General features: G+C 45.3%; 1 protein-coding gene across 1 annotated transcript; it reads left to right on the top strand.

Moving 5' to 3' along the window:
* The first annotated feature begins 1,769 nt into the window (after positions 1-1,769).
* On the top strand, positions 1,770-27,105 carry TF (transferrin). The gene is made up of 17 exons (XM_083506425.1): positions 1,770-2,019; positions 4,703-4,872; positions 5,562-5,673; positions 6,638-6,832; positions 7,905-8,040; positions 10,512-10,567; positions 12,082-12,254; positions 15,505-15,682; positions 16,192-16,343; positions 17,906-17,996; positions 18,978-19,019; positions 20,822-20,986; positions 22,117-22,273; positions 23,281-23,345; positions 24,677-24,861; positions 25,210-25,393; positions 26,863-27,105. Exons 1-17 carry the CDS (start codon positions 1,977-1,979, stop codon positions 26,901-26,903), a joined length of 2,145 nt encoding a protein of 714 aa, XP_083362551.1. The 5' UTR covers positions 1,770-1,976; the 3' UTR covers positions 26,904-27,105.

Genomic DNA, 27,105 nt, shown 5'->3' with positions numbered 1-27,105 from the left:
GGCATACACATTAATGAAGTAAATATACATGGTTTTATACTATTTCATATGTGGTTTTATATTATTTTACTTTGCCTTGAGCTTTAAATTTTTGTAATTGGTGTGGGTGTTTTATACACACACACACATACACACACTGGTCACTGACCGTAATAAAACAATGGCGACTACTACATTCAGGACTCAATCCAGGAGTACACCCAAACTGTGAAACTGAATTGTCAAAGGGAGTGTACCCTTATTCAAGACAGGTTGAACTCTTATTCCCTAATCTGTCCATCTACTGACTAGGAACACTACTGGCTTGTCTGCATTAAGTATTTTATTTATTTATTACATCTATATCTTCTAAGGAGCTCAAGGTGGTGTACATGGTTCTCCTCCTCTGTGTTTCCTCCTCACAACAACCTGTGAGGTAGGTTAGGCTAAGAGATGGTGACGAGCCCAAGTGAGTTTCAGTTTGCTTGCCCCTTGCTAGCATCAGACCTGATTCAGTACTTGAGCATATTCCTTGGATTGAGATGGAAAGGAGAAAACAGAGTTGGGTGTCATTAGTATATTGAAGTCACTGAACCTCAAAACCCCAGGTGACCTCACACAATGATTTCATGTGGGTGTTAAATAGCACGGGGGACATGCTGGAACTCAGAAGGGACAAAACTGATTTGGAATCATCAACATAACACTCTTGGGTGCAACAGTGCCTTTGAGGAGGACTTCCCTGACTCTCACTGTCTCTGAGCCACCTTTTGTCATGAGATGGTGAGAGTAGTAACTCACCCACCAAAAGGGACATAGAGCTGAAGGAGGAAGTTGCACAAGTGATGCTCTTTCACACTTCCCCCTTCATCTCTTGGAACTGGACCACCTGAACTGAAAGAGGGTGAAAAGGTAGCAAGGGGGAAAGGGTGATCAGAACCACAGAACCTATAAAGCGTTAAATGGCTCAGGACCCCAATACCTCAAGGACTGCCTCTTTTCGTATGAACTGACTCGGACCCTGCAATCGTACGGAGGGTAGCAAAAAGAGAACGGGCCTTTTCTGTGGTGACTCCCCGTTTGTGGAATGCTCTCCCCAGGCAGGATCACCTCTTGGTTTTAATTTATCTCTGTGTCTTTTGGGTTGCCTTGGGCAAGATAAAACAATTAACAAATGTAATTAATAATAATAATAATCCTAAAGTAGCAAATTACCTAACCTGAACTAGGTGATGAGAAGTATCCAGGCTTCAGTAGTTTGTTCACATTTCATCTCCTCCATTTTATTATGTATCTCACCTTATTTAGTATAGTGAGAGAAACTGTAAAACAGAACATGAATGAATGGAAATAAAAACAAGCTTGACTAAATAGGGAGTTTCTTTCTCAGATGCTTTCCAAAATTAAATCCTAGAACTACTTTTCATTCTCTATTGGTTATTAAGCAGTTCCTTAAAAGTCCTTCATTTCAAACGACTTTTTAAATCAGTAGCGGGTATATGATTTAGGTAACAATTTTATTCTGAAAGAAATCAATGGCAAAACACACATTAATGTCAAAGGAGTAGGGTTGTTACACAAATAGCCTAAATTCAGAGCCGCCTCAAACAGGCTGTTCTGTGGTTTGCCTTTGCGACAATGGTGGTGAAGGAACAGGCAAGGTGTTCCTGCCAGCTTAACTGTACTTCAGGTCCAGGAAGAATTAAAATGACATGGGGATTTCCCATGTGAAGTCTCAAGCCCTCTTGCTGTCCATATGAATCCCGTGCCAAAGTGACATTCTTCCTGCAAATGGAGGGAGGAGGGAGGAGCAGGAGCTATTGGGAAACAAGGACAGACAAACACAGTTGGGTCACAGCTTCTGCTAACACTGCAGAGTCCACTCTCTCTATAAAAAGGCAAGGCTGCTGAGTCAAAAGCCTCACAGACGCCGTGGGAGCAGTCTGTGATAGACACCTCTGCAACACCTCTCTCAAAGCCTCCAGGAAGAACACAACATGAAACTTGCTCTCCAAGCTGTGCTGTTCACTGGGCTTCTGGGTAAGTGAATGCAGGCTTGCAGAAAGGGACAAGTCAAAGGCACTTCAAGGCTGCAAGGTGGAATTAGAGTCTGTGCTCAGACAATGGCAATCCTTTAAAAATCATGCCGCATTAATTTCTGCCATTCCTTGCCTTTTAAGAAATAGGGTTGCAAGCCTTTCAAATATTTTCCTTATGGAAAACAGCAAAGCAGTGGCGTAGCGTGGGTTGTCAGCACCCGGGGCAAGGCAAGTAATTTGCGCCCCCTAACCCGTGGATTTGCGCCCCCTAACCCTAACCCCCAGATGTTGCGCCTGGTGCGGCCGGCCCCCCCTGCACCACCCACGCTACGCCACTGCAGCAAAGTCCTAGTTTGGGATGGCAGAAAGTCTCACTGGTTTGCAGCAGTTCCTGCCTTTTGTTGAGGTCTCACTCCAAGAGCCCTGCTGAGCTGAATGCTTCTGCTATCTTCTGTCATGCCCTCACCATATATTGAAAGCGCATGGTTTCCCCCAAAGAGTCCTGGGAACTGGAGTTTGTTAAGGGTGCTGGGGATTATAGCTGTGTGAAAGGCAGGGCTTTTTTCAGCTGGAACTCGTCAGAACTCAGTTCTGGCACCTCTCAGGTAGGCACCACTATCATTATAAGGAAACAAGGTAAGTTCATGGTGAGTTATGGCACTTCTTTTTCTATGAAAAATAGCACTGATTAAAGATAAACTACATTCCCCACGATCTTGGGTGAGGGGGAAGCCATGTAATTTCAATGTCTAGTGTGGGTCTGAACTTTAAGTGATGAAGCTTCCATTTATGCACACACTGAACCGTCAACCAGAATATCTTTTTTAGAGATTGAAACAGTGCTTAACTATAAATATATAGTTATGTAATCTTAGGTACAGTGAACAGCAAGATAGGGTTTAAGGAGTAGTATTTGAGGTATGCAACTCTACCTTCTGGAAAGGGCACCAATGGTGATGTGCTTTGACCAGGATAGGGGGGCAGAATTGCATAGTTGTCTGTGAAACGGTTCAGAAACCCACATTTGCAAAGTGTATGTAGGATAAAGGGCATTTGTTGGGGAGGTTTGGGGAGGACGGTATGGTGGTTAAATCTTCTTATGCTTCCCCCTTTCCCCACTGTATTTCTTCCCAGCTGTTTTCCAGCTGCAGAAAGATAGATGTAGAAACAGCTTGAGGGAGATGTGGTCAGGGAAAGGGTTTAACACCCTCCTCCTGGCAGCTGATTCCCTCCTGCAAATCTCCCCAAACTGGGAGCCCCATGTTTGCATGTAATCTATGGCTTTGTAACCGCACCATTACATCTAAAGCACATCCAACACACATCTTCACCACAAAGAATCCTGGGAGCTGTGGTTTCTTTTTCACAAAGCTGCAATACCCAGCACCCTTAACAGACCACTGCTCCCAGAATTCTTTCCCAGGATTCTTGGGGATTGAACATGGGGTGCCTTGTGTGCAGAGCAAGTGCCCTACTGCTGAGCTATTGCCCTTCTTCTAATTAGGGCTAGACTCAAATCAACTGGAATTAAGCTACAATGAATAGGGCTGTGTTAATTGCATGAGTGCAATTAATGCGTCTGGTGTTGGGAGGAAGCAGCAGTTAGGATTGGTATTGTGGGGAGTAGGGATGGATGGATGTGTTCTTTACCCATTCACCTCCCATTATGTGCTCCCAATGAACCTCTCTCCCCAGCACATTACTTTCAGTACATAAGGGAATCTTCCCCTGGTGTTTAATATGTGTCCAGGTTTTGGTGGTAGCAGGATTTTATTCCTGAAGCACGAACATGTCTTGGGATGACTGCGTGCGAAAACACCCTACTAGAAAAGTTAACCAACAAACTTAAATTAGCACAGGGTCAAGCAAAGGAGGATGCCTTCACCCCGTGTGGTTCCCTTTTATCACATACGCAGCTTATAGCTTCTTGAGCGTGTGTGGCTGAGAGTGTGAAAGCAATCTCTCCAGACTCTTTCGATCCAGAATGTGATAGCTCTGGCTTGACTTGTGACAGCACAGCTGGCATTCATCACAGACTGAATAAAAATCTCAGCTACCACAGACTGAAATAATTCATTGCCCTTAAGTACTGCAACATCAGACTAAACGAAGAGTGTTGCATTCCTCTAAACACCTGAGTCTTTGTCTTGGGGCCAGTATGCGACTGCTCAGTGTGATGCAGTGCAAGACCTGGATTGAGACTCTTGTGTGTAGGTTAAGCCAACAGAGTTCTGATGGACAGAATCTGTAGAGATGCACTGAAAAACATGCAGCTTTGAGAAAATCTCATTTACATGGACAATAAGGAAACACCAATTCAAGGATGTGTACCTTATGTAGGCATCTTGGAGCAGTTCCAGATCTTCAAGATTCTGCCTTGATAGTCAAGGTTAGTTTAATACAGCCTTCCACAATGTGGTACCTAACAGATGATATCGGCTACAGCTCCCATTATCCCCAACCAGTGGCCATGTTGACTGGGCCTGATGAAGATTGCAGTGCAAAACATCTGGTTGGGGAAGGTTGGTGAGCAAATCTTCCTACCCTGATCCTAGTATTAGACAATGGCACAGATGGGAAGAAAATCCCATACATCTGGGGAGGTGGACTTCAGACAAGGCAGCATTATCATCGTTCATGGCCCATGATATCACAACACTCCCCCTCCTTCATTTTCTTCACAGCATCGTGTTTTGCAACGTCCGGGGTAAGATGGTGTACAACATCAACGGCTGAGCAGAACAAGTGTCAAAGACTGCAGGAATGCTTAAGTACCTCCCAGCAACCTGCATCATTCCCACAATTCAGCTGTGTGAAGAAGAGCAGTCCCCATGACTGCATCAGTGCCATTGCGGTAAGTGATTAGTGGAAGCTGGACCCAAACACTGGGGGACTTCCCTGAATTCGGTGTGCAAGACGAACCAAACTTTTGCTGGTGGGTCTGTCAACTCCGCAGAAAATGGTTTGTTTCAAAGATCCTAGTGCCCTGGTTAGGGTCAGAAGCAGGAGCTAGGAGCGGCCCATGAGAGAGAACTGGGTGGACTAGGGACAGACCTTGGAAAGTTCTGTCTGATCACAGAAGTGGCTGGCAGAATCCCTGGGGTCATGGAACCTGGGAGGAATCAATGGTAAAACAGTCTTTGCCTGTATACTGACTTTTCAGACTCCAGTATGGGTTATTTGCCAGGAAATGGTTTTAGTGGTTAAAGCAGTAATCACCCAATCACTTTATTATGGGGCCATAGATCCAAACAGGTTAAAACAAAGTATTGTCCTGGCAGCAACCTAAAGCAAAATCCCAGGCAACTAGAACACTAAAGGAAGTCCCTTCTTGATCCCCTGGGCTAAATTATCAGTTTAAGATTGCTCTATACCTCCTTTCTGACTCTGGCACTGTGAAAAAAGAGAAGAGAGCTCAGTTAATTTTGGGATCCATCCGTCACTGAGTGGTACAATAGTCTTTCTAGCTCCTTTCATTCCTGTCACTTCTCCTTCCCGTTTGTGTTTTCTTTTTCCCATTTGTCTACTCTTATGTGTTTTCAGGCCTCCGAGGCAGATGCTGTCAGCCTGGATGGTGGTCTCATTTATGATGCAGGCTTGGCCCCGTATAACTTGAAGCCGGTTGTATCTGAAGTTTATGGCACAAGTACAGGAGGTAAATTTCAACAGGGCTGATTTTGAGAATTCTGTTGTGCTCTGTGTTGTGGCAAGGCCCAAGCTGGGATAAGGGTTCAGGTGTTGCTGCAATGTGCTGCTTTGCTTAAAGCCCAGCCTGCTTAAAGCCCACTCCCAGAGGAGTAGTTAAGCCCCAGATCTTCCTGGGCCTACTGCAATGGAGTCCTCTGAGTTAGAGGTTAGAGACCCATCAGGTCCATCTGAGAGTGCTTCTGGAGTAGGCCTTACATGTCCATGGAGTGTAGGCCTGGAGCCAGTGGCTTCAAGTTACAAGAAAGGAGAATCTGACTAAACACCAGGAAGAACTTTCTGACAGTAAGAGCTGTTCAACAGTGGAACGGACTCCCTTGGTTTGTGGTGGACTCTCCCAGATCTTATTCCATCGCTCTAACCACTACACCACACTGACTCTCTAGTGCTAGGAGTGGAAGAACATGTCAGTTTGGGTTTCTTCCAGTTTCTCATTTTTCCATTATTAAATTCAGCTCTCCACATTTCTGCATCAGATTAGATTCTTTTTTTAAGTCCTCATGAAAGTTCATCAACCCTCTTGAGTGCATTTCTCCCAACATACAGATTTTTGTATGCAGTTTTGCTGAATTTGCAAGCCATATCCTGTAATAATACACTCTAGTGAGCTGTTCTTAAACTTAGTAGACAAGAGTCATTAGGAGAAGGTCTCCATACTAGGAAAGAAGTAGGAAAGCTCTTCAGGAAGAACTTTCTGACAGTAAGAGCTGTTCAACAGTGGAACGGACTCTCTCAGATTGTGGTGGACTCTCCTTCCTTGGAGGTTTGTCAGCAGAGGTTGGATGGTCATCTGTCATGGATGCTTTAGTTGCAATTCCTGCATTGCAGGGGGTTGAACCCTTCCAACTCTACAATTCTATTATTCTTCATTGCTGCACAGGTCACAATATGCCCTCTCTCTTTCTCCCTGCCAGGAGAATCTGTTACCAGTTACTACGCTGTGGCTGTTGTGAAGAAAAATACCGTTCAGTCACTTTCTGAGCTCCGAGGGAAGAAATCTTGCCACACTGGCTTGGGCAGATCTGCAGGCTGGGTTATGCCAGTGGGGCGGTTGTTGAATCTTGGTCTTATAGAATGGGCTGGAGCAGAAACAGAACCTATAGAAAAAGGTAAGAAGCAGAGTGATGAAAGCCACAAGATTGATGTGGATGGAGCGAGAACGGGCAGGAAGGTTCACCTGACCTTTGTTGAATAGATTACTTTCCAGCCACACAGAAGTCAGAGATTTCTTTCCATCCTCCATTCAGAGAAACAAGAGGTGTTATCATAGTTCAGAGACACATTCTAGCCAAGGAAAAGCACTCGCAGGGTGCAGAGCAGGGCTGGTCAGGGTGGTGGTGGCCTGAGGAGTGACCTGATAGAGAGGTTCCCCATCCCTGGTGTACACCCTCTGGGAATTTTGGCATTCTGCCCTTTACTAAAGTGGAATGGTGACCCAGCACATGTTTTACATATAGCCACTCTTCATAGGTACCAGGTATAAATTCCAGGGTTAATGCAACACATTTTATTTACCCAAGTGGCTGCAGAGCATGATCTGAGAAGTGTGTCCTGGTATCCTGTGTATGTGTGTGCTTGTGTGAATTTGTGTGTGTGTGTGCGCGTGCATAAGAGAGGATGGAGGAGGCTAACTCCTGTTTTGTTTAGGCCACACCCACCTTTTGTTTTGGCACATGGCCCCCAGAAGGCAAGCTGAGACAGAATGTGGTCCTTGACTGAAATAAGTTTTCCCCGCCCTACCTTGCCGATATAACATTGCAGAAGCTTCTGGGATGTCTATCACAAGTTGTATGCCTCTGCAGTTGCTGAAACAGCATATGGTCTGAGATTTGTTTTCTGGGACATCACAGAACAGGGTTGGAGAACCTTTAGCCCTCCAGATGTGGCTGAACTACAACTTCCCTCAGCCCAAGCAAGCATGGCCAATGGTCAGGGATGATGGGAGTTTAGCAGCATCTGGAAGGCCCAAGGTTCATCACCCCTGTCACAGAAACTCCTTGGACTTTGTGTTCCACCTGCTTTCTACCAAGAGGCGAGTGCTGTCCTTGACAATAATTGGCGTTCTAAGGCCATGACTGAGACGTTTGTGTGGCTGACCTATCCCTGATGCAAACTAATAGGTGAATGCTATTTAGAAGAAAGGACCTGCCAATGCCTTGCCTGTGTGGTCTTCTTTTACAGCTGTAGCCAAGTTTTTCTCAGCCTCCTGTGTCCCAGGTTGCAAAAATGAACCAAATCTGTGCCGCCTTTGTGCTGGAAAAGGTGATGAAAAATGCAGCCGGAACGACCCCTACGCTGGATATTCAGGGGCTTTCCAGTAAGTAACACGCATTTTCCATTTGGTTTCTTTTGGGGGGGGGTATCATAGCCCTATGAAATTCAGGTGCTTCATAACCAAAATAGGAAAAGGAGGAGTTTGTTCTGAAAGGCAGAACACAATTTTTGAACACTGGAAACATGCAACCTGAGAGCCTTTCTGGACAATCAAAGGACTGATGGTACACTCCCCATTTCCTTGAACAGCAAGAGATCCTAAGAGCATTGATACCTTCTTTTGGCAGAGATGGGGTGTTTTTGTAATATTTGGTTTATTTAGAAACATACAAGTAGAGCTAGACATGTTTCTATTGTACAGTGGATTCTCTACCCTGCATCAGATGAGAGGCTGTGTATACACAGGTGATGCCTTCAGCTTCCTGGAAACTCTGTTTTAAATGGTAGTTAGCAATTATGCCAGGGCTTCTTGTTCTTCTTGTTGTTGTTTCATGCTAGGCCCATGGAGGAGGGAGTGTTCTTCAGGACTATAGTACATGGGGATTTGAATTTTAACACTTTCTTCCCTAGCCATGATTTTGACAAAAATCAAAACCTCTGCAACATGTCTTTTAGGGTTAAAAACAAAACTTTAGCCAGATGTACACTCCAGTGCAGGAGAGGTGGAACTCTACAAAGGAATAAAAACAATCCACTCTCCTAACAGTGAAAAACAAACCAGAATGTTTCCGAAACAGCTAGACATTGCTGCGGGTGGGCTAGCTTAGCTGCCATTTTCCACATAAGTAAAGACATTTTTTAATAATGAAGGAAAACAAAGTTTCACATAATGGTGCAAGCATGGACAGGAAATTATATCCAACAGATGTCAGGAACATTTTCAGAACATGTGACATTTATACTGTACTGCCATCACAATAGCAACATTGCTCTTCTGTGTGTGGATGCATCTGCAAATCATTGCAGAAGTGCAGAAAGAGATGGAGATTATTTATTTTTGCACAATAAATGCACAAACGACTGAGTGTGTGGAAGTCTCCCAGTAGTTTCTGTGGCACACAACTATGTGGCAAGCATTAAAATGTCCTCAAAGTCTTGTATATTCTGGTTACCATGGGTAGCAAGAAACTGGTCTACATGGCAATGTAAAGTTCTACCATCAGGTTGTGGAAAAATGATTTTTTATTGTCAATTTCCAGTGAGATAGTCATTTCAATCTGTTCCAGAAAACATGATAAAAAAAACTTGTGGCACCCAAAGAACTGCAGACTCATTGTGACATAAGCTTTAGATGAGTACAATTCCAGATCATAAAGCCCACAAAAGCTTAAATCATAATACATTTGTTAGCCTTTAAAGTACTACCTGACTCTTTGTTGTTTATATTATGAGTTTTTGCTATGATTTCTGTTTTGGAACACTCAACTTGCAATGTCTGATTTCCTCTCTATTCCCTCACGATAAGTCTTTCCTTTCCGGAAGAAGGTTTTTCTGGAACTATCAAAGTCTCACCTTACCTATTCTTCCACACTCTTACTACTCATTTGCGCTTCAAGACCCCCAATCCACCCCTAGGACAATAAAGACAAGGACACAGAATTTAGGTTAATGGGCAAAATTTAGGCCACAACTTTATTGGTTACAGAATGTGAGCGGTATTGGCTTAGGCATTGACATCAACAGACTATATCTGACTCCTGCCCGCCTTGCAGGAAGTCTGGAAGGGTAAACCACCAGTAGGGGGAGCCCTGCCAATGAGGATCGACTCGAGCCCCCCCGGGTTCCTCCTGGGGTCGTGGCATGGCCCTAGCCCCTCCACGGGCTTCGGGCAAGATCCACACCACCAGATTCCTTTAATAGAATACCCTTATGCATGGAGGGGCAGGTGATGGCTGCACCTCTCCTCCCCACATTGCTATTCCAATGCCTAACCACCAAACCTTACAAAGTTGTGATGATTGCTACGAGGTAGGTGAAAACCAAGTGGCTGGTGCCAATCTCCCAAGTGGAAAAAGTCCTACCAGGCCCCTCAACGGCGACCAACTGTAGTCCATAGCAAGGACAGCAACCCTACCTAAAAGAGGGTGCGAGGCTGAAAGAGGAGCTTCCAGAGTTTAAATTAGCACCGGCCACACCCCCACAGCGCCCTGAATGGCCGCCTGGCAAATGGCGTGGCCGGGTCACCCTCAGTGTGACACAGAACACTACCCCGCACTACGCTGAGGCGGGTGGTGGCCCAAGCGCAACCCGGTCCCACTCAGAAGCGGAACCGATTTCTTGTGCTTGGTCATTCCTGAGACCACCCATGTTTTATCTGTGTATTATGATTTTTAAGTTATTTAGTTATGGACTGTATGACTTCTGTGTTCTGCTGGCGCTGAAGAAAATAAAGAATAGTAGTTTGTATGCTCAGGATCTGTAATTCCTTTCTGCTTCTTTGAACACGCAGAAGGTTGGTGTAAGGACCCAAAAATTCAGTTGTTCTAATATTTCTTCCTCTGCTTGTTCTTCTAGATGTCTGAAAGATGGAGCTGGAGATGTGGCCTTTGTGAAAGACGCAACTGTACTAGGTAAGGACAGAAGGCAAGTTTAGCCCTTCACATGTTGTTAGACTCCAGCTCCCATCAGGCCCCTGCCATCACTGCCTGAAGGTCAGGGGTGCTGGGGACTGTGGTCCACAAAACCTGGAAGGCACCACACTACTGCCCCAAAGTTCCTAGTAGAGCTCAACCCTCTGTGCAGACGGAATTCACATCTTTGAGTCAGTTTGTGTTGAGTTCCATGGACTGAGTTGGTTTTATGAAGGCTGACGATATGTGCAGAAACCTGTATGGTTCAGCTTTTTCCACACTGTAGCAAGTGCCAAAAAATACACAACTTCATTTGTGAAAAGGTCGTGCAATTAGGCTGTTCCAGCACCTGGTTGACTTCATTTATTATATCCTAAGATCAAACACCCTATATAGTACAGTAACCACTTGAGCATTCCTTGGAAGGAACATTGAAAGATCTGCCTTATGCTTAGCCAAACTACTGTTTCAGTGTTGTCTACACTGACTGCCGGTAGCTGACCAGAGTTTCAGGAAGGATTCTTCCCCAGCTTTACCCAGAAATACTGGAGATTGAACCTGAAACCTTTTGCCTGCAAAACATGTACTCCACCGTTGAACTACAATGCTTTCCTGCAGGAAATTGTAACCACTGTAAACCTGGATGGACTCTCAGTATACCGTATTTTTCGTCCCATAGGACGCTCCGTCCCATAGGACGCACCTAGTTTTTTGGGGGGGAAATAAAGGGGGGGAAATTCCCTTTATTTCCCCCCCCCCAAAGCAGGTCGGGGAAACAGAACCAGGTCGAGGCGGCGCTGCACCTCCCTGCTGTCCCCTGAGCTTGTGGGGCTGGCCGATGTCTGCCCCGCGCGAGGGGCGCTCTGCATCAGGGCGCCCCCCCTGCGGGGTGGCAGGCTGCTATCCGCAGCGTGGGGAGCCTTGCGGGGAACTCCTGCAAGGCTCCCCACGCTGCGGATGTCTGCCTGGCGCGGGGGGCGCTTTGCTTCAGGGCGCCCCTCGCGCAGGGCAGCAGGCTGCTATCCACAGCCTAGACATCCCTGCCGGACCTCCCGTAGGGCTGCCTAGGCTGCGGATGTGTTCTTGAAGCCTGGAGAGCGAGAGGGGTCGGTGCGCACCGACCCCTCTCGCTCTCCAAGCTTCAGCAAAAGCCTGCATTCACCCCATAGGACGCACCCAGATTTCCCCTTCATTTTTGGAGGGGGGAAAGTGCGTCCTATAGGGTGAAAAATACGGTATACAGGTGGAATCAGTATCGTAATTGTGGAGTTTCACCTTCATTGTTTTTCATTATTAGACATCACAAAACTCTCAGATTTGTGGGTTCAAGCCTCATGTTGAGCAAAAGATTCCTGCATTGCAGGGGGCTGGACTTGATGGCCCTTGTGGTCCCTTCCATCTCTACCATTTTATGAGTCTATGGGCTTCTCATTTCTCAGCTTTGGTATTCTAGCATTTCAGGGTGGAACCTATCTTACATACCTGGCTTTAAATCTTGCTATCATTTTTCATAGCCCTCAGTGCAGAAGAAAGGAACCAGTATGAGCTGCTCTGTGATGATGGCAGTAGGAAGCCTATTGAAAAGTATAAGGAGTGTTCTCTGGCTAGAGTCCCTGCTCATGCTGTGGTAGCACGGAGTACCGACAGTCGGGCAGATGAGATCTGGACGGTCCTCTCCAAAGCAATGGTATGTATGTATGTATGTGTGTGTGTGTGTATGTATTTTATAAATTGTTTTCAATGACGTATCCCAAAGCAATTTACAATATAGTGGCTGCTTAAAAACAGCAACACACAGTTAAAACAACCACACATAAGATTTGTAAGACCTATGGGGGACTTCCAAGCATGCAAGTTTGTAAATTAAGTAACACACACACACAGAGTGATATTGAATGCTACTCCTACTCTCTATAGACCCACTGAAATGAATGGACAGGACTAACTTTAGTTCATTAATTGCAGTGGGTTGGACTTAGTTGACTACAACCCATAATAATGGAAACATACACAAACAAGCCTGCTTTAGGACTTACGAAATGTTGAGGTCCTAGAAATCCAAAGTATATAGAGCAACTTGTCCCTGGCTCAGCTGCTTCAGGTCACGGTGGATGTGCTCCTGGAGACACCTAGTTTGGTTGTCCTAGGGGACTTTAACATCCATGCTGACATGACCTTACAAGGGGCCGCTCGGGACTTCATGGAAAGCATGGCCTCCATGGGGCTGTCCCTGAATAAGTTTGGCCCAACTCATAATCATGGACATGCCTTAGAGCTGATGTTTACCTCTATAGATGTGGGTGATCTGACAATAAAAGCGAAACAAAAGGAAGTGCCATGGTCGTATCACTTCCTGGTGCAACTGGACTTTTCTGCGACCCTTCCCCTCTGCAGGCAGGTAGGATCTATTCGGATGGTCTGCCCCCACCACTTAATGTATCCAAATGGTTTTCAGAGAGTGGTAGGGAATATTTTATCCCATGTTGATGGCCTTTCAGCTGATCCCCTGCTGGCCCGCTGGAATGCGGAGTTAACCAGGGCTATTGACTGTCTGGCTCTGAAGCGCCCTCTCTGATTGCATGGAGCCTGGACAGCCCCGTAGTTTCCCCTGGAATCACTGAGAAGCTAGAGTGCAGGTGGTGGATAACACATTCTGAATTAGACCAGACATAGGTTGGAGCTCAATGTCGAGCCTACCAAGTGGCAATAGCGACAGCGAAGAGGACTTTCTTTACTGCCTCTGTTGCATCTGCAGAAAACAGCAGTATGAGACTCTTTCAGGTGGTTCACAATTTAACAGAACCACCTGCACCATCGGGGCCTGGTAAGGACGCCAAAATGAAGTTTTTTGCAGATAAAGTCGCTCAGATTCGGAAAGAGGTAGACTCTAATGTGGGAGCAGGGCTGGGGCGGGAAAGTGCTAGAGTCCTGTCTAGTCAAGTTGCATGGGATCAATTCCAATCTGTTACCTCCGAGGATGTGGACAGGCTGCTTGGATGAGTGAAACCCACCACCTGTCTCCTTGATCCTTGCCCATCCTGGCTAATAAAAACGAGCCGGGAAGGGCTGGGTGATGGGCTCTGTGGGGTGGTGAATGCTTCCCTCTGTGAGGAAGCTTTCCCAGACCCGCTGAAGGAGGCGGTTATTAAACCGCTTCTTAAAAGAACATCTTTGGACCTGGCCAATATGGCCAACTATCACCCAGTCTCAAATTTTCAATTCTTGGGCAAGGTGATTGAGCATGTGGTTGCTGAACAACTCTAGACACGTCTGGAGGATGTGGACCATTTGAATCCCTTCCAGTCGGGATTCAGGCCTCACCATGGAACTGAAACTGCCTTGGTCGTGCTGGTTGATGATCTCCAAAAGGCTAGGGACAAAGATGAAAGCTGTTTCCTAGTTCTGCTGGATCTCTCAGCGGCCTTTGATACCATCAACTATGACATCCTTCTGGACTGTCTAGAGAAGCTGGTAGCTGGGGGCACTGTTATACAGTGGTTCTGCTGCTTCCTCCTGGGTCATGTCCAGAAAGTGGTGTTGGGGGATGTGTGTTCAGACCATCACTTGTGGGGTGCCTCAGGATTCCGTCCTCTCCTCCATGCTTTTTAACATCTATATGAAGCCGCTGGGAGAGATCATCAGGCGGTTTGGGCTGGGTGTTCATCAGTATTCGGATACCCAGCTCTACCTCTCTATCAAATCAGAACCAGTGAAGGAGGTGAAGGTCTTGTGTGAGTGTCTGGAGGCGGTTGGAGGATGGATGGCGGCTAACAGATTGAGGTTGAATCCTGACAAGACAGAAGTACTGTTTTGGGGGACAGGGGGCAACCAGGTGTGGAGGACACCCTGCTCCTGAACGGGGTAACTGTGCTCCTGAAAGACCAGGTGTGCAGCCTGGGAGTCATTTTGGACTCACAGCTGTCCATGGAGGTGCAGGTCAATTCTGTGTCCAAGGCAGCTGTTTACCAGCTCCATCTGGTATGCAGGCTGAGACCCTACCTGCCCGCAGACTGTCTTGCCAGAGTGGTGCATGCTCTAGTTATCTCCCGCTCGGATTACTGAAATGCACTCTGCATGGGGCTACCTTTGAAGATGACCCGGAAACTATAACTAATCCAGAATGCGGCAGCTAGACTGGTGACTGGGAGTGGCTGCCGAGACCATATAACACCAGTCCTTATAGACCTACGTTGGCTCCCAGTATGTTTCCGAGCACAATTCAATGTGTTGGTGCTGACCTTTAAAGCCCTAAATGGCCTTGGCCCAGTATACCTGAAGGAGCTTCTCCATCCCCATCATTCAGCCTGGACACCGAGATCCAGCGCTGAGGGCCTTCTGGCGGTTCCCTCACTGCGAGAAGTGAGGTTACAAGGAACCAGGCAGAGGGCCTTCTCGGTAGTGGCGCCCACCCTGTGGAACGCCCTCCCATCAGATGTAAAGGAAATAAACAACTATCTGACTTTTAGAAGACACCTGAAGGCAGCCCTTTTTAGGGAAGTTTTTTAATGTTTGAAGTTTTGTTCTGCTTTCAGGCCTCTGTTGGGAGTCACCCAGAGTGGCTGGGGTAAAAATATGGGGTGGGGTAAAAATAAAACAACAACAACAACAACAACAACAACAACAACAACAACAACAACATTACAGTTCTGCATTTCTTCGTTGTTTCTTCATTAGACCCCCAAAAAGGAAGTGGAAGTCAGGTAGACTATGCAAGTCTAGCAGTTAAGTTGAGGGCAGGTGAACCAGTGGAATGTTGAAGGTGTCCACGGGAAAATAAAAGGGATGGAGAGAGATGGAATTGACCTGCTTTTGGCGAGGTTGGCAGTGGTGAAGCATATACCATGAGTTTTCAAAACTCTTCTATGCACTCCATCTGACTTCATGTTTTCTTCTTACCTTTTCTCACTCTTCAATGCATATTTATTCTGCTATCTTAGGAGCTGGCTTCCCAGAACCCACAGTCTGGATGCAAACTTTTTGGTTCTCCTGAAGGTCCTACCAAAGACCTTCTATTCAAGGATTCTGCTGTCAATCTTCTTCGTGTACCTGAGTTAATGGATTCTCAACTCTACCTGGGCTCCCAGTACTGTGGTGCTATTCGGGCCATCAGAAAAGGTATGCAGGAGATCAGCTGCCATGGACCATCAGTACACTGGTGGTACCCAACTCTATTTCTCTGTATCATCTGGAACTGGGAATGGCTGAGAAGGCTCCAGACTGGTGTCTGGATGCAGTGGCAGGCTAGATTAGCTTAATAAACTGAGTCTGAATCCTGACAAGACAAAGGCTCTGTGGGTGAGTGGTTCTCAGATCTGTTAAGTTGAGACATTGCCTGTCCTGGATGGGATCAAATGCATTTGGGGGGGGGTGTTCCTGGATCCAGCTCTGTCACTGGAGGTTCAGGTCCCCACAGTAGGTAGAAGTGGTAAGAGGTATCTCTGCTGGTATTCTCTACACTCCGGCACATGTAACAGCACTGGTGCCAGTTAGGGTTGAACTTTGGGGCAGCTGTCCAGAGCCCCTTGACGAAGTCACCAGCACTTCCCTCTACCAGCACTTAATTTGCAGCATGATGAGGCATCAGAACTCCTGGTTAATTGAGTTTCTCCTTTCTGATCCTTTAGACAGACCTTCCCCTGATACCGAAGGGAGGATCAGGTGGTGCGCAGTGGGCAAGGCTGAACAAACAAAGTGCGACTCATGGAGTGGAGTGAGCGGAGGCTCCATAGAGTGTGCTGTGGCAGAAACTCCTGATGACTGCATCATCAAGATCTTAGTAAGTGCTTCAAGCGGCACACCCCTTTCCCTTGTACCTTGCCACTGTGAGTCCTCACTTGGGTTCCATTGCTTCCATCCAGTGTGGTTTTGCTTCTGAGGCTGTGTACACATCATGCATTTAAAGCATGTTTCCCCACATGCCCCAAGAATATTGGGAACTGTAGTTTTGTAAAAATTATTTATTAAATTTGTTAGTTGCTCTACAATAATTTGTTAGTTGCTTTACAAGCGACTTACAGCCAAATGAACGGACATACAATAAACCCCACCTAGAGACATTAAAGCCAAGAGGAAAGAGAAATGCGTTAAAAACATCCCGCCCATGTCTAAAAGGCCACAGGTAGTTAAATATAAATGAGATAGATAAGAAAAATCTCTCATAAATTAAAATATCTTCATATGAAGCGGGAAGTCCCACCCATTTGTTCTATAGAAGGGGTTGGCAAGGTTTACCTCACCTGGGCCAGTTCACTCCAGCGTGTGGGTTGGATCGTGTGCATGCGTGAGTGTGGACCCCCACCATTTCCGGCGTCTGTGCAGACGCAATTTCCGGCACCACAGAAGTGAGTCCCCACGCTGTGCCAGTTTAGTGCAGTGCACGGGGACTCACTGAGTGGGCGGCTCGGTTCGGGGGCAGCTCGGGGGCTGGTTAAAGACCCCCGTGGGCCTCTTGTGGCCCTTGGGCCTTAGGTTGCCGACCCCTGTTCTATAGCACAGGGAAACCTCTTTGGTTATGCTGATCATGCTTCCTATTATGCAACATGGAGTTTGAATTTTAGAAAGGTCAGCCAATCTGGTGATCTCTAGATGTTTTAGACTATAGCTACCAGTATCTCCAGCCAGCACAGCTGGTAGTCCAAAATATATGGAAAGTATCAGGTTGAGGAAGGCTTTCATGGCACATGCATAACTACATGCAGGGCTACTGTTTCGTGGCTTAAGCCTTTTACAGGCTTAACAATTTGACTGGGAAAGTGCAAGCATAACAAAAAGAAGAGGATTTTCTCTAATACTGGTTATGTCCAGATTGTTACATTTGTATATGGATCTCTTACACATTTGAGTAGATACCCGTACAGTCATACCTTGGTTTTCAAACGCTTTGGGAGTCGAATGTTTTGGCTCCCGAACAATCGAAAACCAGCAGTGATCGTTCCAGATTTCGAACGTTCTTTGGAACCTGAATGTCGGATGTGAATTCTGCAGCTTCTGATTGGCTGCAGGAACTAACTGCAGCCAATCAGAAGCTGCGCCTTAGTTTCCGAGTGTTTTGAAAGTTGAACGGACTTCCTGAATGGATTCTGTTCGACTTCTGAGGTACCACTGTAAGTGCTCTTTGCGCAATAAAAGCACACCTTCATAATCCCTCTCCAAAGAAAGCAGGTGCATTGCAATAAATAGCAATGACTGAATAATGCCCCTGAGGAACAAATTTGCTTCAAACCCAATGCATGTTTTCCGATGCCCCCTTTCATGCATTGATGATGTTGTCTTGGCTATATAAAATATTTCACATGTGGAGAATGTGTTTGCTATTAGCATATCTGATGTTCTTTGCAGAAAGATGAGGCTGATGCCATAAGCTTGGACGGAGGGTTTGTCTACACTGCCGGGATGTGCGGTTTGGTGCCAGTGATGGCTGAAGTTTACTGTAAGTATGGAAAATGGCAGTTTGACTCAATACAGCCCACACTATCACAAGCACACATCTGGAAATAACTTCTGATACACCTTCATTGCAGTTCTGCAAGGGGCCCAATGGGGATTTTGGCCCACAGGCTCAAGGTTTTATACCAATTTTGCATTGTGTTTATTATACCTACCTATGGGCAAGCATAGGGACGTGGGTGGCACTGTGGGTTAAACTACAGAGCCTAGGGCTTGCCAATCAGAAGGTCGGCGGTTCGAATCCCCACGACGGGGTGAGCTCCCATTGCTTGGTCCCTGCTCCTGCCAACCTAGCAGTTCGAAAGCACGTCAAAGTGCAAGTAGATAAATAGGTACTGCTCCAGCGGGAAGGTAAACGGCGTTTCCGTGCGCTGCTCTGGTTCGCCAGAAGCAGCTCAGTCATGCTGGCTACATGACCTGGAAGCTGCATGCCAGCTCCCTCGGCCAATAAAGCGAGATGAGCGCTGCAACCCCAGAGTTGGTCACGACTGGACCTAATGGCCAGGGGTCCCTTTACCTTTATGGGCAAGCATATTGTCACTTCAGATGAGAGCACATCACTGTGAAGGTGTGCAAAGCAATGCTCTGCATGTGATTCACTTTTATTATAAGTTCTCAGGAAGCATCTGGTGTTTGTCCCTCAGGTCTGTGACCACAAACGGCTTTACTCCCATTGCTGTTATGGCATTGCAAAAACTGGGTGGGTTTGGGGCGGTATTCAATTAGCGTGTCCCATCAGGATTTCTGTTTGCACATCAGAACTCCCTCTCATTTTCTTCCCCCCACTCACCACCACACATGAACCCTGCATCCTCCCCAGATTTGCCCCAAAGGTTTAAAGGGGGGAGGACAGGGGGAAGCAGAAATCCTTGCGCTGGCAGAATGACTTCATTAGTGCTACTTTGGATACAACTCTTTGTCTTGGAATATTGTGTCCAGAACCTCTTTCTCATTCTCTTTGTAGCTGACCCTGCAGCATGTGCCCATCCAGAAACAGAGACAACAGGTGGGTAACTCTGGGACATACAGCCATGGAGAGTAAACCTAGGATTTAAAGCTTTTGTTCATTTGTTAAATCTATATCTTACCCTTCCTCTCGAAAGAACCCAGGGCAGAAAACATGTGATTCAAAAAACAACAACCCAACACCTAAAAACATGGATAAAACTTTCTGTGCAATGTTTGTTTGAGAGAGAGACAGAGGGAGAGGGTCTAATATTATACTTCCATTTCAAGCTGTATTTATATAAATATAATTGTATATTCATTCATATTTGTTAAAAAGTGGGTAGACATAGCAGACAACGCAGCGATTTCTCCAAAGCAGCTCTTTATTTGTAAGCTGGAACAGAACTGAACATGTAAAGCTGTATGGTGAATAGGGTCAATTAATATGCTTATGTGCCTTACTGAAACCAATAAGGGTATTGCTGTATGTAATGGAACCCCTATGATAGTAACTAATGCCTTATCTCGGTGGGGAGGGGTGTTATGTATTGAAGTTCTCACCCTGGCCACCAAGAGTATTTACATAAATGTATTTGCCAGCTTTAAAACTCTTTCAAATCCCTGAAGGGTGTAGGTAGAGATAGTGCCGATCGGAAGGTCGGCGGTTTGAATCTGTGCAATGGAGTGAGCTGCTGTTGCTGTGTCCCAGCTTCTGCCAACCTAGCAGGTTGCAAGCATACCAGTGCGAGTAGATAAATAGGTACTGCTGTGGCCAGAAGGTTAATGGTGTTTCTGTGCACTCTGGCACTCATCACAGTGTTGTGCCAGAAGCGGTTTAGTCATGCTGGTCACATGACCCGGAAAGCTCTCTTGGCTTGAAGTGAGAAGAGTGCTGCACCCCATAGTTACTATTGACTGGACCAGCTCCAGGGGTCCTTTACCTTTTCCCTTTTTTTACCTTATGTAGAGACAGCTCAAGCAGTGTCAAGGATGAGGGTCCTGCCCCCTGATGGTCAGATAGCTCAGAAGGGGAGGGGGAACCAACAGAGGCAGGTGCCACCTCACCTCCTGAGAAGCCAGCCAAACCAGACCCACCCCTACCCCTGTCTCTTGGGAAAGAGTTTCCCCTGGTGGCTGAGTGGACCTGGCCAGGCTGGTGGTAGAGGGACAGTCAGAAGGTTGGACCATGTTGTTGCTGAAGACACATTGCTATCAATGCAGGCATGAGCAGAGCAGAGCCATTCTCTGCTCAGTCTTCTCACTTGGGACAGGAACCTCATTAGTGATGGAGCACACTCTGCTCCTTCATAAGTAGAGCAGGAGGGGTGCGTCAATTGTGTTGGGACAATGTTTTAGCTCCTTTTTTTATTACATTTATAACCCACCTCTCTCCCAAGGAGCTCAAAACTCAGGACATAACAGTGAGCTTACACAATTCTCCTTCTTGTCATTTAATCACGTCTGGTCATGCATCCTGGACTCTGCCAGTGTACCCATTGAGCCTTGTAACCTGAACCCTGAGTGAAGCAGAGATGCACCTAATTTATTTAATAAAACTTTCAGGATTTCCTGAGCCGAGAGTCTGGGTTTTTCATCTGAAAGTGGGAGCCAGGACAGAGAAGCCAGTTTTCAAACTGATCTATGAGCAAAGCATCCTTTTGACTTATGCCTATTTTCCAAATAAGGACACAACAATAGAGAGGTAGTCAAGACCCTACCTACCCACTCATTCATTCAGCATGTGAGAGAATTACAAGCTTTCATGGGCCAACTTGGCTCCCTCCCTCCATTAATTAGGGTCTCATTTGATTTGAGGTCTTATTTGAGATTTTTCTCCCCCTTTTCCTTTCCTGTCTCCAGTAAAGGGCTACACTGCTGTTGCTGTTGTCAAGAAAACTGATACTGGAATCAACTGGAAGACATTGAGAGGAAAGAAATCCTGCCATACTGGTGTTGATAGGACTGCTGGCTATAACATCCCCATGGGCTTGCTTTACCAGGAGAACATTGGAAACTTCAATATTAGTGAGTGACCTCATGTTCACTTATTTAACTACTTTGCACACGACTCCCCTTCGGAGCCAAATGTGGTTAAGTGGTATACAACCTGTTTAAATATGTAAACAAGCCATCTCACCCTATACATTATGTGTCAGAAACCTGGTGCCTCCTTTCCAAAGCCTGGGAAGCTTCTGCCCGGCTTAAGGAGGGAGGTGCAATGCTCACGTGTGACATCACCCCCACCCCATAACCTTTGCAAGCTCACACTTCTGGCCCTAACTGTTCCCCTACGAAAAAATTCACTGCATGCCACTGTTTGGCGCTGCTGTTGTCCTTTTAAAAGGGCAGGGCTTTACATGGCAGAACACCCCAACCAGCAAGGTTGGAGGAGCTGGGAAGGACTAGGAGATAGACACTTCCACTTGCTCCAACCTCACTATTTCCTGCAGCACAGTTAGCCAGTGCTTTGCATTGTTCTGCCCAGCCCAGCACTTTCCTGCCTATTTTGTTTAAGTTGCAGTAAAATATAGCACTGTACGTGCAACACTGCTATAATACTATTTAATGAAAAATGTTTCCCAACACTTACCACATTGCTGAAATGTGCGGGTGTGCACCTTGTGGTATCTGGCCAGGGTGGAGTGCTGAGAATCTGCCATTCCAGTCGCCTGCTTAAGAATGGCTGAGTACAAATGTATGGCACTGCCTTTTGGAGAATACCCTTGGATTGGCTGGCAATGTTTCGTTAGTCTATGGTGGTAATCCAGATGGCTGATAAACCATCACATGGGGGGGGGGGATATGTTGGATCATGACACAGTCATTTCTAGAGCTGACTCATTGAAATCGTGGTTGACTTAGGTCCTACCTTGATTTCAGTCAATCTACTCTAAATGACTACATTTGGATGCAGCCAAAATATTTTTGGGATGGGTGGGATACTTTTAAAATAAGATAGCTAGCCTGCCAGCCAACAAGACTGAAATTTTAAGAAGATGGGGGGGGGGGGAATCCGCTTTCCTCTATTCTATTGGGCATTCCAAATAGCAATCCTTTTTTGTGTGCAAATATTTCACTGCAAATATGATATGTGGCCATCTTACAAGAACAGATACAGAAGAATTCCAAGTGACTATTCCATGTTCTCCTGTCAGGTACATTCTTCAGTGAAGGCTGTGCTCCAGGATCACCACCTAACAGTCCACTCTGCAAGCTGTGCAAGGGCACTGGTACTGGAGGGGCACTTGCTGACAAACACAAGTGCAAAGCTAACAGCAACGAGATATACTTCGGCTACAGTGGTGCTTTCCGGTAGGTAACTTGGATATTAAAAACAAACTCTTATTCAGGAGATGATAGAGGAATGTACCCATGAGATTTTCAAAGAGAAATCTTAGACAACTGCAGCAACGAGCCATTCAGTATTTTGTCTCTATTAGTCCATCAGATGCCTCCTCAGGCCCAGTTTCCTCCTCCTGTTACTTATTATTATTATTATCAGTGCTTCCCCCCCCCTATAAAAATGTTTAGGGGGACTCTCATTTAGACTCAAGAAAATCACCATTTTATAGTTCAAATCAGGAAAAATAAATACAGTAAATGGACAAAAGTACAAAGATTCACAAAATGTTTAGGGGTGTGCGTCCCCCTGCGTCCACCCAGAAAAAAGCACTGCTTATTATTGCTGTTGTTGTTTTTAAAGTACATTTTCATGAATTCCCAGGATTCAAAATCCTATGCAGGATATAAGCCTTGTTAGTATTAATTTTAAAATTGGCAGGGCAAAGTTCTGCTTAGGATCCCCCCTTTATCTCAGGTATGTGGAGCCTAGAAGCAATCACTTTGTGGGTACTGAATTGCAAACAACAAGCTCACATATTCCATGTCAAAACCTGGATATTGAAAGCAAGTTTCAAACTAAGATGTTTTGACTTCTGTCTCAAATGAAATCACTGCTCCACCTAGTGGGTGGAACAAATCAGCACAAATAATATTTCTCCCACTTCAAGTAAAACATATGAATCTGTACTTTTAACATGGCTATTAAATATACATCCAGGTAAATAGCAAAAAAAATCTGGTTGCCAGCATATTGCCGTGATTTCAACATTACACTGAATTGGCCACAACTCTTTTCAGTTCACAGCATCTCATCAAATTACCGGTATCATCTGTGATTAATTGCGTCTTTCACTTCTCACTGCAAATTCTGAATCCATTTGAACATAACTGGAAATATTCAAATTCATTTCAGCAGCCTGGTTTGAAGGAATCGACAAATGCCACACCAACATTTTTCTTTTAATTGTATTTTCTAGGTGTTTGATTGAGGCAGGAGATGTAGCCTTTGTTAAACACACCACAGTCCAGGAGAACACAGAAGGTATGTGGAAGGTTCATGCCAGGCCTAAGCAGGATGCACAAGGAGCCCTACTCCTGTGGATTAACCTAGCACAAATTTCACAAAGTGGCCACAGGTTTTATAGAGAAATGGTTGTCTATTTCCCCCATCACTACATGCCCATAAACGTCCCCTGCTCACAAGAGGGGTCCAAGCAGAATAGCATCTAAACAGCAAGTCAATTAGCAAGTCCATTGAAAAGAAGGGTAAATTCTGCATGAGTTACATTGAGGATGGCTAACTGCTGGCTCATGGAAATGTGAAATCTGAAGCAATTTAATTTGGCCCCTGATGGCTAAACTGTATTCAAATTGAAACGAACAAAGTCCTCATTTGGATGTTAAATTTATATGTAATATTATGCTGAGCCAAAGTTCACTATGATTGTGAATCCTTACTGCTAGATGGAAACATCTTTTTTTTTATCAGATTGCCAACCACTTCCAGAGTGGTAATGCCAGTGGTGGGTAATGCCAGACCTAACAGAAGGCAAAGCCAAAGTGTACAGTAGGTTATGTTCTAGCCAGGCAAAAGCACTTGATGGTGCAGAGAAGGGTATGGCCTGTAAAGAGTCCCAAGGGCTAGACAGAGGTTGTTGGGAGAGGCGCACTTGGTCTTTGGACTGGAAGTTCCATACCCATACCCTCCCTATTCAGTCATTGTCCTCCACCCAAGCACTCCACAAAAGAGAGAGTGTGGCTGTTCTTGTTGGCTCAGCCCCTGACAACTCATGGTCTGCCACCTTTGCATGATTGACAGCTGTGAATTTACATGATTGCCTGCAAGCTTTGCACATACTGTTGTATTATATGGTGGCTTGCATGAGACTGGGGACCCTGCATGATCAGAGCTCCCAGTTACAAGGAAGCCTGCATATTGCAACAGAGAAGGGCAAAGACAGCTGTTGGATGCTCGCCTCCTCCTCCTCCTCCTCCTCCTTCTTTTTACAAAATTCCTTTGCATACAATAAACTAAACTCTGCTGTTACAAGCTGTAAAGAAAAGGGGGGAAAGGAGCAGGTAAACTCAGCTGCTTTCACTTGTCACAATTCTCATGGAAGTTACATAAAAATATATCCCCTTAGGCTGTGCCACTGCTGAGCCATTCCTCTTAAAGAAGCAAGTTCCAATACTACATGAAGATACCAAAATATATAAAGGCTTCTTCCCCTGTGCAGCCATTTGCATCCACCTGTAGGTGTTGTTGGGGCATGTAACATCAGGGACAGGGTCACCTGGTGAGTGCTCACTTGACAGGTCCCTGAATAGAACAATAAAAGCTTTATGATCTTTAACATGCTTTTTTCCTCCCAGGAGAAAACAAACCTGCTTGGGTAAGGAACAAAATGGCTACCGATTTTGAACTTCTGAGACCTAATGGTGATCGCTGTCCAGTTCAAGACTATGAAAGATGTGGTCTGGCCACAGTTCCTACTCATGGAGTAGTTGCAGCACCTGGGAAAGCAGAGACTGTCCGTCGTGTGTTACTTGACCAACAGGTGAGTTTTTTGTTTTGTTTTTTTAAGGGGACTTCCCAGATCACAACTCACAATAAATCTGTTGGCTTGTGATAGCTTTTAAAAATAGTATGTAAATAAATCACACCACTTCTGTAGAGGTAGCCACAGTTGGACAAAATCTTTGTACAAATGACACCAAAAAGCAATCAAGGGAAGTGTAGAAACAGTTTAATCATTAAGGAGCGCTCAGTAGGAAGAGAACAACTGTGAAACGTTTGACGCACCATTTGGATGGCATGTGATCACCACAACCTTTTACCAAAAAGTGGGTGATCAAAACTTTAACACGACAGCTAACTGAATCCTGCTTTTCTTCCTTAATTACAGGCTTCTTTTGGAAACAGTGGATCAAGAAAAGGGGATTTCCAAATGTTCCAATCTGAAACCAAAGATAGCTTGTTCAAAGATGGCACTCAGTGCTTAGTTAGCACAAAAGAAAAGACCGTTGCTGCTTATCTTGGCGAGCAATATCTGACTGCTATTGGTGGATTCAAGAAATTCGCACCTTCAGGTATCAATTATACACTGGGATGAATGACACCAGTCAGCTTCAGGCAAAAACTGGATTTCAGTTGCAGTCTAGACAGTACTCTCTTATAGTCGAAGAGGAAGCATTATATTTTTCCTCATCAAGGCTTTCCAGATGTTGTTGGAATACAAATGCCATCAGTCCCACCAACATGATCAATGGTCAGGGTTGCTGGGAGCTATGGTCCAGCAACATCTGAGGGACCACAGGTTTCACGCCTCTGTTCTGCATCTTTTTTTAAAAAGCAGCCTTCCCTGATTTGGTGCCCTCCAGAAGGTTTGGACTATAGCTCCTATCATTTCTGACCATCAGTCATGCCGGCTGGGACACTTGAGAGCTGCAGTCCAAAACATCTGGATGGTACCAGGTTGGGGGAGTCTAGTTTAAAGGGCATTTTAAGTGAGTGGCAAAAAGTAAATATCAGTAAGGACCAATGCTACATGACCTTTTTAAAAGGCAGTTTCATAAACTATAAGTTGTCCGTCCCCCCCCACTTTTGGCTTGTGAATTTTTGTTGTAAATTTTTAAACGTGTGCTCCACTATATTCTATAACAATTTTGCAAAGCAGATCTACTATAAGAGGTGATGAGTTGCAATGTTTGGATCATTCTCAAAACTATTTAGATAGCTCCACCCTTTTTTTTTAAAAAAAAAAGGTTAGGTGACTAAGATCTAAAAACAAAGCAGTCTGGATTTTCCTGATAGGATCATCCATGAAGTATATCATATATAGAAAGTGAAGTGAATGGTTAGCAAAGTTGTGGCAAAGGAGGAATTGATTATTGGCTAAAATGGAGAAAGTATGTAAAGGTACGTATGTGTGTGCGCACACATATGTGCTGAAAAGGCCTTTCAGAGCATGACATACATCTGGGGGACCATGGGTTTCTAGCCCCTGCTACAGAGAAACACCATTAAGAGCTCTGAACATGCTGTTTTCCTCACTGAGCCAATGCAACTCACCTTTTTCAAGTTCAGAGATGATTAGTGCATTCTTTCATCCTGTTGAGTTCTCAAAAGAATAAGAAAGCTATTTGAGGTAGGGATTTGTAGGAATGGAATTTGTTGCTGCTAATGTGCTACACAGAAACCGCAGGCCTAAGCTACATTGACGTCTGTCAAGCCACAAAATGGTAATGTCGGTTTTTCAGTCCTATAGAATCCTATAGAATCCTCCTATTCCCAATATTCTGGATAGGAAAACTGAATGAAATATGTTATTAGCTAGCTACACTGTTCATGCTCCCTTTCCTTCATTAGTCTGCACAAAACAGACCTTTGAGAGAGTCCATACCCATATTCAAAGCTCCTAAGTCTTAGTCAAATTTCCATGAGAGTAAAATGGTTTCTAGGGCATTACGAAACATTGCCAGAGTTTGTCTGTTTTGGTGTGCTGATCTTAAACTTTCCTTTTTATTTCTCTTCTCTTCTTTCTGTTTTTATGTTACAGAACTCCTTAAGGTCTGCAACTTCCACCATCATGATGTCTAATGTGATGAAAAGCAGCTCCTTGTAATGAATGAGTAGCATTGGAAGCACCATTCTTTCTTGCCTTAACTTGGGGATCTGTCCAACTGTTTCTTTTCTCCTTAACATCACAACAAAGTGTGTTCAAGCTTCTCTTTGTATGGCTTTTTAACTCCCTGGTGTCACTAGTGCAAATAAATAAATAAAAGTAACTCTCACAAGCTAA

The sequence above is a fragment of the Podarcis liolepis genome (genome assembly GCF_965112155.1).
Source record: "Podarcis liolepis genome assembly, chromosome: 5".
Taxonomy (NCBI): domain Eukaryota; kingdom Metazoa; phylum Chordata; class Lepidosauria; order Squamata; family Lacertidae; genus Podarcis; species Podarcis liolepis.
This window is presented reverse-complemented; position numbering and strand designations above follow the sequence as displayed.

Excerpts from the sequence above, each read along its gene's own strand:
- TF (XM_083506425.1), top strand. The coding sequence starts at position 1,977 with ATGAAACTTGCTCTCCAAGCTGTGCTGTTCACTGGGCTTCTGG. Across the intron at positions 15,683-16,191 it reads TATTCGGGCCATCAGAAAAG|ACAGACCTTCCCCTGATACC; the intron begins GTATGCAGGAGA and ends CTGATCCTTTAG. Across the intron at positions 25,394-26,862 it reads CAAGAAATTCGCACCTTCAG|AACTCCTTAAGGTCTGCAAC; the intron begins GTATCAATTATA and ends TTTATGTTACAG.